The sequence below is a fragment of the Penaeus japonicus genome, unplaced genomic scaffold (assembly GCF_977035675.1).
Source record: "Penaeus japonicus unplaced genomic scaffold, GWHDUDI00000001_assembly GWHDUDI00000038, whole genome shotgun sequence".
Taxonomy (NCBI): domain Eukaryota; kingdom Metazoa; phylum Arthropoda; class Malacostraca; order Decapoda; family Penaeidae; genus Penaeus; species Penaeus japonicus.
In genome coordinates, this window is record NW_028234440.1 from 15,148,459 (window position 1) to 15,165,958 (window position 17,500).

Consider the following 17,500-nt stretch of genomic DNA (forward strand, 5'->3'; position numbering starts at 1 on the left):
GTAAATTGAATTTTCCCCATATCTATTCCCCCTGATCCCCAAAGGACTGCAAAGCTACAAGTGGCGTGTCGTGTTTTTGTGTCGTCTGCCATGTCACGTGTATCTGTAGGTTGCCTAGCACACCCTTAACCCTTTTATGATTTGCTTTTTTTGTCACTTTAGTATCAAATGTGAATGATTTATCAGTGTCTTATGTGTTTTCATATGTCTAGTATTGATGTGATTGATACTATCACTTTTATTGGTATGAAATTTTGTTTGTGTCCTGGATGTGCAGACCCACTATATTTTAATTTATTTTAGTACTATTATTATCATTATTTTGTTTTTGTTTTTTGCATGTTGTGGTATTCAAAATTTGTCTTGTATGTCTTAGTGGAAATACAACTAAACTCTTGCATGTGTTATTAGGTGTGAAATTCCTACAAAAGCATTCCTAGTGGTTTTATTCCTCTGAGATGACAATGATTGGAATTGCATTGGCAAGCAAAATGATTGGAATTGCATTGGCAAGCAAAAATGATTGGAATTGCAAAAAAAAACTGTGAAATGGGTATCTCCATATTTGGTGCAATTGATCTGATCTAATATATATTGCATAGATAGTACAGCCTTGAGGGGCAAGTTAACAAATGGTACAGTTGGGACACAAAAGTTAAGAAAATTTTGTGTACATAGTTTGTCTGGTCAAGAATTTCCTTTCTCGAGTCCTGTGGGAAGTGATGTGCTCAGTTTTGAAATTAGATTTAGTTAGAGAGATTTATTTGCCCTAATCTTGCAAAGATATGTAGGTAAATTGAGAAAAATCTCAATGACACTCTTGACAAGAATTAACAAAAATTCAAAATAATTCAGTAACTGATGATGAACTGTGCTTCACATATACATGGCAGATTTTGATGATCCAGATTTCAGAAAGTTGACAAAGGCTGCTTCCTCTTGGCTCGTATACTCATTCAGATTCGACCAATTCAAGGGAACGGGTTGGGTCGTCTTAGTGTCATGACTGTGCTGTGTATCTAAAGAGAGTAAGGCTGATGTGAAAAGTGTGAATTGTGTGTTGAATGGATTTTCTTGAAGTGTGTTTTGAAAGATGAAGAAAATAGAAAGAAAATATTTGCAACTTGTGTTCTTATTTTGGATTCTTGAATGGAGATGGTGATTGATCAAGGCTTTCTTTTATATTTTCATTACATTTATCTTTTGCTTCTGTACTTCTCCTCCTCCTCCTCCTTCTCCTTCTCCTCCTCCTCCTTCTCCTTCTACATCTACATCTCCCTCTCCTGCTCTTCTTCTTCTTCTTCTTCTTCTTCTTCTTCTTCTTCTTCTTCTTCTTCTTCTTCTTCTTCTTCTTCTTCTTCTTCTTCTTCTTCTTCTTCTTCTTCTTCTTCTTCTTCTTCTTCTTCTTCTTCTTCTTCTTCTTCTTCTTCTTCTTCTTCTTCTTCTTCTTCTTCTCCTTCTCCTTCTCCTTCTCCTCCTCCTCCTCCTCCTCCTTTTTAATGGCTAGGTATGAGAAGAGAATGTATGTATGTGTATGTATTTATGTGTGTATATGTATGTATGTAACAGGGATTCTAGGATGCAGGTGTATAATGTATGGAAGAAATAAATTCCAAGAGGTATAGATAGTTGCAAAAAAAAAAAGAAAGAAAAAAAAAAAAGTTTTTGCATGAGTAATTGCATGCAGATTATATACAAAATCTCTTTAGAAAATGTGATAAGAGGTAATGAGACGTGATCACTTCTGTTTCTAAAAAAGAAGAAAAAAGAAATATATCAATGCAAGTACTGAGAAGAACAAGATAAATTAGTATATTATATTTAACGAAGAAAAGAGAAAAAAGATCCAATGATACATTAATTTAAGGACATAGTCACATGTCTTGTGACTCGAGTCGCATAGAATGTAAACCCATTTCAGGTGCCATGAGAAGTGATGATGTCTTTTGGCTCTCGTAATGAATGACTCGATCATGAACAAGACAACCATAACCATGTGGACTAATGATAGTGGAAGAAGTATTAGAGTTCAGTAGATAAAGGTAGTGCATGGTGTCTTTTCGTGTAATAATCCTATGTATATAAATGTGTTTTTGTGTGTGTGTTTGTGTGTGTGTCTTGTTTTTGGGCCTGTGTACTATATGCTGTGAATATTTAGCACTGAATGCTTGCATGTGCACTTGTGAAGGACAAGGCGGCTTTACTTGTACTACAATGACCTTGTTGTCTTGCTTCTCCTTAAAGATGCAGATTTGCTCAAATTTGTGCTGTGTAAGTATAACTGTGTTTTGTTACTTAACTGTCATTGTTAGTGTCATTGTTGATATTGCAGAGGGACTTCTAAGACAGAAATGACTTCAGTTTTATTAGTAGACAAAAAGTTTTTTCAGGATTTGGTATTTTATTATAGTCTCTTCATGGATGCTTGTACTCCAGTCATTGGAATATTTATTGGAATTCATAATAATCCATGAAATTTCAAAACTCATTAGTTGTTCAAGAAGTCCAGAATATGTCTATTGGATGTGACGTAATTTTAATGCATGGCCAAATACAAATTGTTCTGATCAAATGCTGGCTGCGGCTACAGGGTCGCGGTATTCACTGGAGTGCAGCATTGATGAAGTGAGCAGCCTGGGTGGGGTCGGAGGGTCCCGGGCCTCCCTTGCCAACACATCTCTTACCTCAGCGGCCGACCTCTCCACCCTCTCCTCGGTCACCCTGGCCAGGCGCGGCGACATGGACGCAGCTTCCATCCAGTCGGGCCGCTCCCTCATCTCCCCTGACACGCGTTCTGTGCAGTCAGTGCGCTCCCCAAGGTCCCCCACGGAGAAGTTCAGACACTCCAACAACCACTCGCCATCCCAGTCGCTGCCCACCCAGACCAATGGTGACGTTCACAGCGATGCAAGGTCGATTCAGAGTGATGGTGAAGTCGTGCATAATGGCTTGGCGGGCAGCCCCCCCCACAGCCCATCCACCCCGAGGCCGTCCTGTTTGTCTGTGAGTCAGACGACCTTGCAAGACGGCGAGGCCCTGCAATCTGAGCCTGCCACGCCGAAGGCCACGGAGACGCCTGACACAGTACGCATCTTCGTGCCATACTCAGGGAACACAGAATCAACAGCATCAAAATCTCAAGCCCCGAGAACTCCTCCGCCTGCAGGAGAACACCCCAAGTACATTACTTCGAGCCCCGACGATCCTAACAGGATCACAATTCGCGTCGACAGGGACGAAGCTCTCTCCTCCCCAAGAGGGCTGTCTCCGGGACCAAATACCTCCTCGCGAAATTTTGCAGACTCCCAAGATCTTCCCTCCCAAAGCTTCTCGTCATCGATTCTGGATGATTCGTCAGATCTCTCCACCACACTACGCGAGACGAGCTTCACGCAGGACATCTCCCCGCGGATGAGACCTTCCTCAGCCCCCATATCCCCCTCACTGCCGAAGCTGCAGACGGCTCGATCTCGCCCCATCACGCTAGATAGTCCAGAATACAGTGAAGGTCTCTTATAAGTACAAGTTCAGCATCCTGGGCTTCTGACTCCGAGCTTGGTTGGTTATATATGTATATAGCTATTGGTACACTGGACTTGTAGAAAAGATTATAAATTTGAGTTTATTTAGAATACTGAATTAAAGTTTATTGTAAGAATAAAAGTCAGCAATATGAATACAGATATTACTGTTGTCTGCTGTTTGAAAGTTCTCAGATCTGTGTAAATTGATACTTTTTGCCAGAGTAGAGAGAAGTCCAAGTCATGCTAAAACATTGTTGGTTGACGTGTGAGTGACCGAGTGCGTGTGTGTGCGTGGGTGACTGTAAGAGCTGCAGGCTCGTTATTAGTAAGTGTACTTAATAGAATTGGTGTTTCTAGATGATCTGTCACTCCTGTTATTAGAGAGCCAATTCTAGGATATTTTTGTATGACTCCTGTTCTAGTCTTCCTTATTTTTCCCCTTTCCTCTTGGTGATTGGCCAGTAGGTCTAGGAGGGCGAAGCAGAGTTGCTGCAACCCGCAGGGCCCCCATGACTGTTAATACTAACATGGTGGCATGACTGGTCAGGCACGCACACAGTCATGCCATCAGCCCAGTTTCATCAACTTTGCCAACCAAGGTCAAGGTCAAACGAATGGCCTTATTTTTGTAGGTCCAGTGTTTGCTAGCTGTGTGAGGTCTAGGATGTTAATCACTCGCGTTATTTTTTCCCCCTTTTTCTCCTTCCTTTTATTTTGTTAACAAAGATCATTTTTTTATCATCAACATTGCAATTTTAATTTTTTTTTTTCTCTTAATGCAACATTCCAGATGTGTTGTTAGGATTTTATATGCTGTGTTAAAACAGCTGGCGTTTCCATCATTCTATACTGTATGCTTTTTATGGGTCCAGTCAGCGTATGTACTATTACCGTGGTATAGTATTCTTTTTTTTTATATATACCCTAATTTAATTCTCCTTCAAGTATCATTTAGTGGAACCGCGCCTTCAACAAGCATATATTTGGGGACTGGATGCGGAAATAGAAATACTCACTATGCCTCTGTGCAATAATTCCAAAATTCAAGGGATCGAATCCAAGAGCCCATATGGCTAAGGCCTCGACGTAGGTAGCATCGGCGGCAAAAAAAGAAAATGAGAAAAAAATGCTCATTATCCTGTTGTATTTGCGTCATTTAGTATTTATTTGTAGATGTTTCTTCAGGCATAAATCTTGCTGTGTGATAAGTGTGTGAGTGCTTCGTGTATATATATAAATATATATATCGAGAATAAGTGCGAGGGGAGGCAGGGCAGGAGACGGACCATGCACCAAAGGCCTTTTTCAGTGTTGAGCGCAAGGGTGCCTGTGACAAGTGGTCGTTAAATGCTTCTTCTTTCTTTCTTTCTTTTTTTCTCTTGTTCGAAAGCTAGGTTCTGAATCATCTTGCTCTCTTTTGAGTTCTATTTTTTTTTTTTTTTTTTTAGTTGTTTCTTACTAAATGCCTACTTAAGGAATCCTGATGATTAGTGAGACTTTGGTCGTGCTTTTATATTTTAGAGAATAGATTAATGTTGTCTATATTGCAGACGGAAAAGAAGAAAAACATATCCATACTATTTCTTTTTAACACAATAACCCTTTCTTTTTTTTTCTCTTTTTTTTTTTTTTTTTTTGACAATACTTTGAAGCAGTATTATGTACTCAAGTACATTGTTCTCATAATATGCAAGAAAGAGTAATATAAGTGGCACATTATAAGGTAAATCTGTAGAATGTTTTTGTAATTTCATATTGGACTGTATTTTTTTACCATTCCAAGTCAAAGAGTGAAAAATGGTTAATGAAATGTACAGTATATGTGTGCACATGTATCAGCTGCATTTTCCTAGTGTGGATGATAGATGTGCACGGTTAAGGTCCAGAGTCAGTGTGACAATATACGTGCATCTAATCAGTGAAAGGACATCACTGTTTTCTGGCTGCGTAATGTTGTAGCCTTTTGCGTTTTCTTTTTTTTACCCCTTCTTTTCTCTTAAGAGCTTAAAAGGCTTGTTGTATATCCTACGTTGTAGCAATTTCTTCTTTTCCTTGAGAAAAAGCCGGGAAACACTGAGAAGTTTTCATCTCTCTTCTGATTAGTAGTTGGAAAATAGGGTCCAGTAACTCAGCACCTTGGATAAGGGAAATAAAACAATACATAGAGATGATGTATATCCAGTGAGAGAGAGTAAGTGATGGAGGGGGGAGGGGTCATACTCCCCAAGTGATTTCCTTAGAATATGCACAGTTGATTGAGCCTGAATATCAAATGAAGTTTTTAATTCTCCATATTGTGGAGTAGAGACACAGAATCATCACTTATAATCTCTGTGAAACTAGGGCCTCATGGAAACTTGCTGTTAGTGATAAAAACATCAGGTTGACGCAGGCTAGGTCAGTGATATAGCCAATGATAGTTGGATTTCCTGCACGTACGTCGTTATATAACACCTTCACTTGTAGTTCACAATATGGAGGGTAAATGAATGTAAATTAGACTAAATGTTTGGATATTTGGATAGCAATATTGTTGCAGGCACTCATGTGATAATTTTATGTTGGTGAAGAAACGTTTGGGTCAGTTTCGTCTACAGTGCAGTCTTGTAACATAACATGCATATGTAACTTTAGGTAAAAAGTTGTTGTTAAGTATTAAGAGACAGCAAATGTCAGTCATGTGTTAACACACCACAACAACGGAGGCAGCTGAGAGTTTAATTATTAACATCAGGTTTATTTTAGCCAAAAAGCATAATATTTGGTTGTAAAGTAGGTTGAGTTCTCTTGCAGTCACTAGATTGCCCGTTCATTCATTCTACTGATCCTCATTGGCTTTCCTTTTTCTCCAAATATGCATTGGTAAAGAAATGAGACGAGGAAGGCCTTATCTATTCGTTTTATGTTCTTTCCATCCTGTGTAATGTTTGTGGGTTTGCAAAAGCACATTTTGTATTTTTGCCTTATGATTAGAATATTCCTTCTCCGACTCCTACGTCATTCTTTTTTCTGTTTCATTACCAGAGAAAAATGGAAAGTTATCTTTTGTCACAAATTAGTTTCTACTTAACTCTTGAATAAATTTCATTAATATAACCATAGTTCTGTTTTGTAAACTTGAAAAGAAAAACAAAACAAAAAGGAAGTACTCACTGAAGCCAAGAGCTGTTGTACAAAATACCGTTGGAACAGATTTTATCCCCTTCTAATACATCAGGCCACCTGTTGTGCGCAAAATCTAACCTACCAATGATATACTGTATTTCTGGAAAGCAGTATAACAAGCTCTCTCTCTCTCTCTCTCTGTCTCTCTCAGAGGGGAAGAAATGACTCAAGAGAATTTAGTTTTGCTGGCCCACTTTTTATTGTTGACATTCCTGTTCATTCCTTTTTGAAAACGGAAGGTTACCAGTGTACTGTGTATTGATAGATTTCTCTCTCTCTCTTTTTTTTTCTTCCATGTGATTATCATTGAAGTTATTACAACTGTAATATCATTATTGTCTATATTATTTTTATTATTATCATCAATATCACCATTATCAAGTAATGATTATTAATGATATTATTATTATTATTTTTATTGGAAGAAATAAATTGACTTGAAAGTATATATATATATATATAATATATATATATATATATATATATATATATATATATATATATATATATATATATATAATATATATATATATAATTTCTGCATGGCATTGGATTGTGATTAGGCACTAGTGTCATACAGGTATTCTTAAAAGGAAAAGAAAAAACCAAGATGCGAAAAGGAGACTCTTTTCAGCGGTTGTATTAGAGCCGATGTAGATTTTATTTAGATCTGAAATTAACAAAAGATAGAAAATTAAGGAAAGACTACAAAGAGGTGTATAGTTAATAAAAAATAAGTGAAGGTTTGAAATTATACTTATTCTTTGTACATTATATTGTATCAGATGTCATATTATTGTAACTGATTACTGAGAATTTATATTGATTTTATTGATATCCTCCCAGTATTTAATAAAAATTCCAAAGGAAGCCAATACTGGGAATCCAATGTGTTATAAGCACTTTGTAAGTTGTACAAGGAGATTTCAAGAGAATGTCTATCAATATAATGGTTAAATAAATTTTTAAATTCTAAGGGAATATTTTTTTTTATTCATCTCCCATTCCGGGTTTTTATTATTGCTGTTCCTGTTGCAACTACAAGTTGATAGAAATATCACCTTTAGTTAGCCATTGAAGAAGACAGTCTATATATATATATATATATATATATATATATATATATATATATATATATATATATATATATATATATATTTTTTTTTTTTTTTTTTTTTTTTTTTTTTTTTTTTTTTTTTTTTCTCTACCATTCTGAAGAGGCATGTATTTATGAGATTGAAACTACAGTTGACTTGTCCTTTGAAGATATTTTTTTAATCTAACAAAATCTTTGGGGATCAATTTTATAACAAAGACGTAACATCAGAGTTGACCCATCTGGGATAAGTCCATCTTAAAACATGCAGCCTGGGGTGGCCACCTTAAGATGTGTGTTTTCTAGTATTTTCTAGACTTATGGTATGATATGTAATGGCACTGTGATACTGACTGTCATTTAGTTACACATCGTTACACTACTGAAGGAATAAATATCTTGCAATTTCAACAATAGGAAATGTAGAGTATGAAAGTGATCCCTCCCCTCAATACGTGGGGGGATTAAAAAGATTTTTAAAAATAACATCCAGCAGTTTGGATGATGCTAATCAAATAAACAAGGCAGACATAATACCAATTTACCTGTTTGCAAATCCAAACATGTTTTGTAGCTTTATTTCCTTAGTATTGTTACCCAGAGAACAGTGCAATTAAGTAATTTAGCCTTTCTCTGTGTGTAGCAAATAACAAAAGATGAAAGTTCCGGTAAACATTTTTTTTTGTGTGCATTATATAAGTCAAAGATAAACATACACAGTTTTGAAATATGACTTTGAAATCCCTAGTGCTATACATGGCAATAATTGGGTTAATCCAACACGGTTTGCAAGTTAACTGCAACCATGATATTCATCCATTAAACCATAGACACATGATTTTTTTTTTTTTTTTTTTTTTTTCAGCCTCCACTTTTTTTCCTCACCATTTTATCTTTTATGATGGTAAGCACAGTGCAGTTCTCCAGAGATCACGAATACTTATATTCTAACTATTGTACTGTATTTGCAAAGGACGTGAATCAGACTGCATATATATTTTTTTGTTCCTTTCCTATTTAATAATGTGCCCTAGTTTTCCCCCCTATAGATCCCGATTTATAAATAACAGCAATACAATATATATATAGTTTTAATTAGCAGGATTGCAATAACTGGATTACATAGGGAATGTTTGAAGAAAATGAATAGATAAAAATAATTCAATATTATGAGATGGAAGTGTTAGTTTTTGGTTGTTCAGAACGTGACAAGAAAGAAGATATTTATTTTCCACTTGTGAGATCTATCAAACAAAATACTTACATTCTTTCAAAATCAGGAAAGTGCAAAAATTAATATTTTTGAGTAGCATAGTATATGTAAAAAGGTAATGGAATGTTTATACTAAATAAAAAAAATGTATATACATATCTATGGTAAGGTATATGTATGTATATTTATGTAAAAAGAAGGTTAATATATGTAAGTGTCACTAAAGTGGATTGTATCTTCAGACCTATGTTTTTTGTTTCATTGAAAGGAGCACCATGAAAAAAAAAACAAAAAAAATAATTGAGTTAACATCAGTGTCTGGCATCAAAAACTGCAGAATCTTAAACACTATAGTAGCAATTAATAAAGCTTACCTCACCTTTAGAATGTACGGAGTTCCTAAATGTAGATAATAACAGTAATTGATTTTGCTGTTGCACTGTTAAACACTAAAGCTTATATTTAATTACTTTAGCACACCAAATAACATCTACCATTATGTAATTGCATGACTCTCATGGATATAATTCCAAAAAAATTTATGCATGAAATACAAGTAATATATTTTGCATGAACTTGAGTATGCAGAGTAACAACTAAAGCATGCCTGTCGAGGTTTTACAGCAGCAACAGGTGGAATGCGTATGTCGACAAGGGTATACCACAGGTGGAAGCGAGAGTACAGGTATCTACGTTGGAGCAGACATTGGTCACCGGCACATGCGAGTACCGTCGGGAATGTACCCAAAGGCAGGTGCTTACAGTAGGACTTTACCTCTTGTCAGTCACTGTGCACACACTGGTAACACTGAACGCATGAATGAGGTAAACACAAGGTGGTAACTACAACAATGAGCTTGGACTTTTAATGTGTTGTGTTATGTAGGATGGAGATCATTTAGTGTAGTTGAGTAGTTATAACAGCACCATTGTATGTGGTAAATAATAGCACAATGTTGGGGTAGCATGATCATTAATTATAGTTGCACTTACTCCATATAAAAACATGCAGAGGTAACACCATTTACATTTGTTAGTCACAGACATTCAATAACAGATGGTGCATGTAAAACTATAAATACAGGTTGAACACCCAGGTCTGGTGAGTTTTTACTACTGGTAAATACAAATTTGATTAATTTCATTGATATATAGCATATGTTACCATGTTTTATCTTTAAAGATTACTTGGAAGTGAATAAAATATGTAAAATTTGTGAGCTCTAACAGCTTCATGATGATATATGCTAAATACTGAGTCAACAGATTTCCATCTTGTTTCTTTATCATGGAATCAGCCATTTGCCTCAGACGTCACATAATGGAAAATTTGAATATAAGGAAAGATAATACTAATTCTGGGAAATTAATATTCATGACATACCTCCATTCAGGAAGACACCGACTAGTTTTGCAATGCTTTACTCGTGCTATACAAGTTACACAACCCCATAACTGAAGTAAGATTAAGATTACCATTTGTTCCCCCACATTGATAAAGTTATTTAACTGATTAAAAATAAAAGGTAAGACATGCACACCCTGATAACAAAGATTAATCCTCTTACAGTTCTGAACACGGAATACTCTATCAATACAAAACATGAATTGTACACAAGTTCCGTGAGCAGTTACTACCAGGAGGACATCGGTGGGCCGAAGCTCCAGAGAGAAGTCCATGCACTGTAGACTAAGAGCCAGAGGGCTTGAGGGGCAGATATGATGATATGATTTAGATAAGGGAGAGATTGAGTGAGAATTTACATAAGAATGTATGGAAGTTTACCTAGTAAGTAGTATGAAATTCTGGAAAATATATCCAGGATTATTTTCAAGGATGGGAAAGAGAGAGAGAAAAATATATAATGTGATCCTGTCTTCATATATCCTTGCAAATTATGTATATATATATTTGAGGCTGAGGAGGCAAGACATACTGCATGACGGTAGAATATAATTTATTATTTGCCGTGATCTGTTGCATACTCACAATACAGGTTATTGAAGAGTTCAGATGTAGGTTCCACCCCCTTTTTATAAGCATGATGTAATGTTCAGTTCATAGTAGGAACTTGTAATTTCAGAATAGGAGCTGTAGAAATACTGAACTATGAGTATATTTAACCAGTTTCTACGTATAAGAAATGTCCACTTAACAATGTCTGAGCTTTAATCAATGTACAAATTATAGGAACAAAAGGTTGTACATTATTACCAAAGGAGAATGACTATAAAATCTGAAGAAATGGTGAATAATTGTTTCAATGGTTGATAATTTTTAGGTCTGTTGGCAGCTTTACTAAAAAGGTAAGGATGATATCACTAGTAATTTACTTTATTATGGTAAAGTATTCTGAAGAAAATTAACTCGACACCCAATTCTCGTGAGGAAAGCTTTTTTCTCCTCCAAGGACTGGAAACTAAATTCTCTTGTGAAATATGAGACCATATGAAATGTCTGTTGACTTTCAATGCCTTGATACTTAACACTGAATTGGAAAAAGGGAAATTAACAATACAAATATTAAAGATGAATATAGCATTTGACTTTCTTTTTTCCTAAGATCTTGCTATCATTACTGTGGTTTGCTTGCGATTAGGCATGACCAACCAACTAAAAACAAACATTTGTAGAGGCATTACTGCAGCACATTTTTGTTGTTGTATGGTATTCATTATATTTAATTAAATTCATTGAGAAAAAGGCTAAGGGTTTTATGGATTCTTATATTCTTTAATTTTGTAGTCTACTTGTAACTTTCAAGTTGAAAGAAAAGGCTGTGTATATGAAATGGCCTGTTAATAAGCTCTATTATTAACCCGTTGCTAATGGGGGATAGATTTGCTTACACTGTCTCCAGGATGGGTTTTATTTCTAAGCAAGGCAGATTCTGCAACATGTTTTGATTTTTCCCATTCCCTGTTAGTCCCTCATTGTAGAGCTAGAGCCATTTTTGTATTTTGTTTTTTTGTGTGTTTTAGTGTTAGAAATTTATATTTGTCATATCACAGGCTCCATCAATTCTGCAGTTGACTAAAATTGTAGTTCAGGGTCCATATCAACTCATTTTTTTTCTTTATACTCGATGTGATAAAAGTATTGCTGTTTTAGGGGAGGACAAAAAGCAACTTTATTTTTTCGCATTTGTGTGCTGTCACGAAAGAACATGAAACTTATAACCATCCAAAATGAAGAAGTAGGGAAGAGGAAGGAAATTTGTGCTTTTGACAGTGAGTGCCATAATAAAAGGCATCCATACTGGCACAGGGGCACATTGTATGCATTGGGCATGGTGTGAGTCACCTTCCTCCTCTCGTTCTGCCTGCACATCTTTCATCTGCGGTACTTTAGAGCAAGAGGTTGGGAACTTGCTATGTGCCATCGCTCTATAGAGATAGTGCTTGCTAGAGACCCTAGATGGGTGTCATTCAAGGCTCTGTCTCCTGCTGGTGCTAGAAGAAAGTGGTGCCATCTAGGTTTTGTAAGTGAGTTGAAAACCATTTTGCTTAGTATTATGGCAGCTATAATAATTATGACTGCAATTGTCAATATCACTCACTCATTACTTATAGTACAATAAAATAACATTGTGATCCAAAATCCCTGAATGCCATGACGCCCATTGTCAGGCAAGAAGTCCTGTGTCATGTATGACAAAAAAACACGTCATCCGTCGTTAACGGGTTATCCCACTCACGACGGGGGCATTCCAGCCTTGCATGTCACAATGCCGGGGCTTTCAGACGCTTAGGCCTAAATCAATTAAATGACTGGCACCATATTGTGCCACCCGGCCAACGGGCTTTTAAATGAGCGGTACAGTAGTGTACCACACATCCAGAGAGGGTTAATGACACACTTTTTATAACTTGGGATTAAAAATTTTGGTTATGGTGTTGAGACACAAAAGTCAGTCTCTTCTTTTATTAAAATGGATAAGAAGAAACAGGTTTTGATCAATTATATTTAATTATAAAAAGTAAAGTAGTTTTGTATTACATAACAATAACATATAACTACAATGATTTCCTTTTCTGAAAAATGTTGATCTGCAAGTTAACCCAATTTGAAAATGTATATAAATAGATTGTACTCCTGCACAGACATACACAACTATTTAATAATTATTATCTATACAGACGGTAATAATGTTGAATTTGCAAAGCACTGAATGATACTATATTGCTGGTGGTTCTCTTAAAATCTGGAAAAAAAGGGAAATTGCAAATTATTTTCATATGAATTTCATTTACACATAAAATAGACTCTACATAATAATCTTGACATTTTGTGTGTGTGTGTGTGTGTGTGTGTGTGTGTGTGTGTGTGTGTGTGTGTGTGTGTGTGTGTGTGTGTGTGTGTGTGTGTGTGTGTGTGTGTGTGTGTGTCCATCACTTTGTCCATACACACAATGAGAAGTAAAACTTACCAGATCAAAGTTTACGCTGGTGAAAACAACATTCTGATGAGCGGTGGAATGGCAGCAGGAGGAACTCTGGCCTTTTGCAGGGCAGCAAGCAAGGATATGGGATCTGTTAAGTCTAAAAAGAAAGAAAGGAAAAAATGGAAAACACATTAATATACGAGGAACATAGAGATTATCCAGAACTGGGAACTCGGATACAAGGACTGCTTGTCACTTTTTTCCTGTATTCCATTTTGAGGGGATCAGTTCTTTGAAGCTGATAGTCATCACAATAAAATAAATTTATCCCCCCCCCCCCACTCGCTCTCACTCCCACATGCACGTCGCACACGCACACTCATGCAAAAACACAAACACACACACACACACACACACACACACACAAAACTCTCCCTCCCCTATCACACACGCTCGCTCTTTCAGTTCCCCTCTCTCTCCTCCCCTCTCTGTCCTCACCTTCAGCACCAAGCAGATACATCGGAAGCGGAAGGTCTCTCATGACCAGCGTGAAGGCGCACTTGGCCGAGTACTGCCGCTCCGTCTCTCCCCGGAGGTACCGAACCACCTCTTCGGACACTTCTGCAATGGTTGGGTACTACGTGTTAGCGGGGGGGGGAGCCAAAATCAGTGCCCTTATTACATCCATTTTTAGGGATGGATGCTAGGAGTTAATCCAGCTTTGTTTTTTTTGTATATATTTACATATAAATGATCGTTGAGATCTGCCTCCATTCCCTATCTTGGAGGTAGAATAATCTATGACCCATTGAAGAGGGGGAGATAGATTTGCTTGCCCGGTTCCAGCATGGTATCCCAAATGGGCTTTATTTCAGAGGTTTCTAATTCACTCATTGTAATACTAGAGTAGTTTTTGTGTTTGTCATTCTGTGAATATTTTACTGTTTTGTGATTAAAATTATAGTACAGCATCCATATCAGCACATTATGTTCTTTACACTCAGCGTGACAGAAGTATTGCAGTTTTATGGGAGGACGAAAAGGAACTTTCTCTTTTTTCGCATTCGTGTTCTTTCGTAAGCAAAGACTACCCGGCCTCACCTTCCAACCACGAGTCCGTGAGCATCTCGAGGCGCTTGATGAGGGAGAGGGCCTGCTCCGCCGACACGAGCGGGTTGGGCTCGACGCTCCCGCCGCTCCCGCTGCCTCCGCTCGGCGAGGTGACCTCCATCGGCGACAGGGCCTCCCCAGCACACGGGGACGCGGAGGGGGGCGGGGAGAGCGAGTAGAGGAAGTGAGCGGCGCGGGAGATGAGCTTCACCTGCCACAGCAGCAGGCCGGCTCTCTGGCTCAGGACGGAGATGCGACGCACGCCCTGGAAGGGTGGAAGGGTGGAAGGAATTGCATCGTGCTTTTATCAAGTGGGCGAGTGAGTGTATTTCCATTCAGATTAAAATCAAAGCTAAAACTATTAAAATTCCCCTCAGTAAATGGGCGAGGCCATCCGCGAATGAATGAGAGTACGGAGGCGAGTGCTTTCGCGAGTGCACCGCGAGCGCCCTTCGCTTCCGTGGCCTACCTACCTGGAGCGCGGCCAGCCAGTTGGTGATGGCCTGCGGCTTCCCGACGGACAGGTACTCGTAGATGATAGTGACGAGCGCCTGCGTGAAGGCCGCCTCGCCCTCCTCTATGCGGGGGCTCGCAGGGGCTGGCGCCGAAGGAGACGCGGAGGAGGAGGAACCCGTCGCAGAGGCGGCTGCGGCAGCGGCGGTGGGAGGGGTTTGCGGGGGCGTGGAACCCCCCACCAGGGTGCGCACGAGTCTCGCCGAGCACCCGCTCACCTCCTCCAGAAGGGCGCTCTGCAGGGGGGGGGGGGAGGCTGTTAGTATGTGGGTGACGATTCTCGGTGTGGAATATGCCGTGGAGCCAGCCACGTTGGCGCACGCTCGTGGACGCGAATAGACATAAACCTATGCGTGTATGTTTGTGTGCGTCAGGGGTGCGCGGGCGTGTGTTTGTGTTCATGCGTATTTGTGTTTGGTGTGGCGTGTGGTGTGGTGTGTGTGAGTGATGAGTTTCTTTCCCTTTCCTTTGTTCCTGCCCCACCCTGTTTATTCCCTTTTCACACTCTTTCCTCCACTTTTTCAACAACCATTCTTTCTCTTCCTTTCTCGGACCCAAGTTCCACTCCCATTCCTATCCATCACTATCCTTTCTCTCCTCCTCCTCCTCCTCTTCCTACCCCCCCCTACCCACCTCCTTTTCCTTCCCCACCCCGACCCTCCTCTCCCCCCCTCCTCTTCCTTCCCCATTCCTACCCCCCCTCCTCCTCTTCCTTCCCCACCCCTACCCTCCTCCTCTTCCTTCCCCACCCCTACCCCCCTCCTCCTCCTCTCCCCCCCTCCTCTTCCTCTTCCTTCCCCACCCCTACCCCCCTCCTCCTCCTCTTCCTTCCCCACCCCTACCCCCCTCCTCCTCCTCTTCCTTCCCCACCCCTACCCCCCTCCTCCTCCTCTTCCTTCCCCACCCCTACCCCCTCCTCCTCCTCTCTCCCCCTCCCCCCCTCCCTGCGACCAGTCTTCGTCGACCCGTCCATCGGGGCGAGGGAATCGTCTTTCCCCCGAGTGGGATGCTTGGCTGGTCTGGGCCCGTCGGTTCACTCCTCGGATTTTTTTCTTTTTTTCTTTTGTCAAGTTTATTTAGTTTATTTGATCTTTGTCACCAGAAGCCATTTTTTTTTCTTTCGATACTAATCTTTCAATATTGTTGTTATGTTAATTAGAGTTGGTAAAATCATCGACAAAAAACAATAAAAAAAATAAATCATTAAAAAAATAAATAATAAAAAATAAATTAAGTAACAAATATTGTGCATAACAATTTCACAGTATTTCGTAAATATTATTATTGCTCTTATGATATTTTCAAAACACCATCTTTATGATTCTATAATAAAAAATAATATTCTTAGAGATTCCGCTATGTTGCGAGAACCGGTGTTTAAGCATTTCCTTTCTTCTCGCACTTTCTTTAATTACAATATGATATACATAATAAAAAATAACTATATGATATACATAATAAAAAATAACTAAGTATCTATATGTATACTTATTTTTTCTTCATTTGTGAGCTATGTCCAAATTAGCGCCCTTCGGTTTCATAACGAAGAAAACGTGAAATAAAAGATATATTGAGATAATCAAAAACACGAAAACATTTTTCTTTGTCAATAATTTTGCCGCGACTTTTTTTTTATTATCATTATTACCCACATCGACAATTAGAAAAAAAATAGATCGGCTCGGAAATAAACACGTAAAAAAACTGCCAATAAAGCGTGAAAATATAATAACCCAATAAGATACGAACACCACAAGGCGTTATTCACACCGGGCGTCTCGTCTCGTCTCGGTCGCTGTCTTACTGTACTGTTAAAATCACCGTATTTCTCTCTCTCTTCCCAACGACTGGTTGGTTGTCTTCGTGTAAGAAAATCTCTCATTTCTAGTTCCCTCCCCCCCTCACTCTCATCCATCGAAGCAGATCAGCTGGCCGAGAGGGGGGGGGGGGGGGAGGGGGAGAGGGAGGGGGAGAGAGAGAGGGAGGGAGGGAGAGGGAGAGAGAGAGAGAGAGAGAGAGAGAGAGAGAGAGAGAGAGAGAGAGAGAGAGAGAGAGAGAGAGAGAGAGAGAGAGCCAGAGAGAAAGAGAAAGAGAGCCAGAGAGAAAGAGAGAGAGCGAGCCAGAGAGAAAGAGAGAGCGAGCGAGCCAGAGAGAAAGAGAGCGAGCCAGAGAGAAAGAGAGAGAGAGCCAGAGAGAAAGAGAGAGAGCCTGAGAGAAAGAGAGAGAGCGAGCCAGAGAGAAAGAGAGAGCGAGCGAGCCAGAGAGAAAGAGAGCGAGCCAGAGAGAAAGAGAGAGAGAGCCAGAGAGAAAGAGAGAGAGAGAGTCAGAGCGAGAGAGAGAGAGAGCCAGAGAGAGAGAGAGAGAGAGAGAGAGAGAGAGAGAGAGAGAGAGCCAGAGAGAGAGAGAGAGAGAGAGAGAGAGAGAAAGAGAGAGCCAGAGAGAGAGAAAGAGAGAGCCAGAGAGAGAGAAAGAGAGAGAGAGAGCCAGAGAGAGA

General features: G+C 39.1%; 2 protein-coding genes across 3 annotated transcripts in view; one reads left to right on the forward strand and one right to left on the reverse strand.

The window, feature by feature from the left end:
* Nucleotides 1–7,665, forward strand: part of RN-tre (USP6 N-terminal like RN-tre) — a 33,874-nt gene extending 26,209 nt beyond the window's left edge. For both annotated transcript variants that reach the window (XM_043020593.2, XM_043020594.2), the window contains exon 11: nucleotides 2,591–7,665. In XM_043020593.2, coding sequence (XP_042876527.1) covers nucleotides 2,591–3,519 — 929 coding nt within the window. In that variant the 3' untranslated portion in view covers nucleotides 3,520–7,665. The remainder of the gene's footprint in view (nucleotides 1–2,590) is intronic.
* Nucleotides 7,666–12,949: 5,284 nt separating this feature from the next.
* shtd (anaphase promoting complex subunit 1) overlaps nucleotides 12,950–17,500 on the reverse strand; it is a 51,412-nt gene continuing 46,861 nt past the window's right edge. The window contains exons 18-22 of the mRNA XM_086532939.1: nucleotides 14,967–15,242; nucleotides 14,485–14,758; nucleotides 13,882–14,004; nucleotides 13,429–13,540; nucleotides 12,950–13,203 (exon numbers count right to left, since the gene is read on the reverse strand). Coding sequence (XP_086389065.1) covers nucleotides 13,440–13,540; nucleotides 13,882–14,004; nucleotides 14,485–14,758; nucleotides 14,967–15,242 — 774 coding nt within the window. The 3' untranslated portion in view covers nucleotides 12,950–13,203; nucleotides 13,429–13,439. The remainder of the gene's footprint in view (nucleotides 13,204–13,428; nucleotides 13,541–13,881; nucleotides 14,005–14,484; nucleotides 14,759–14,966; nucleotides 15,243–17,500) is intronic.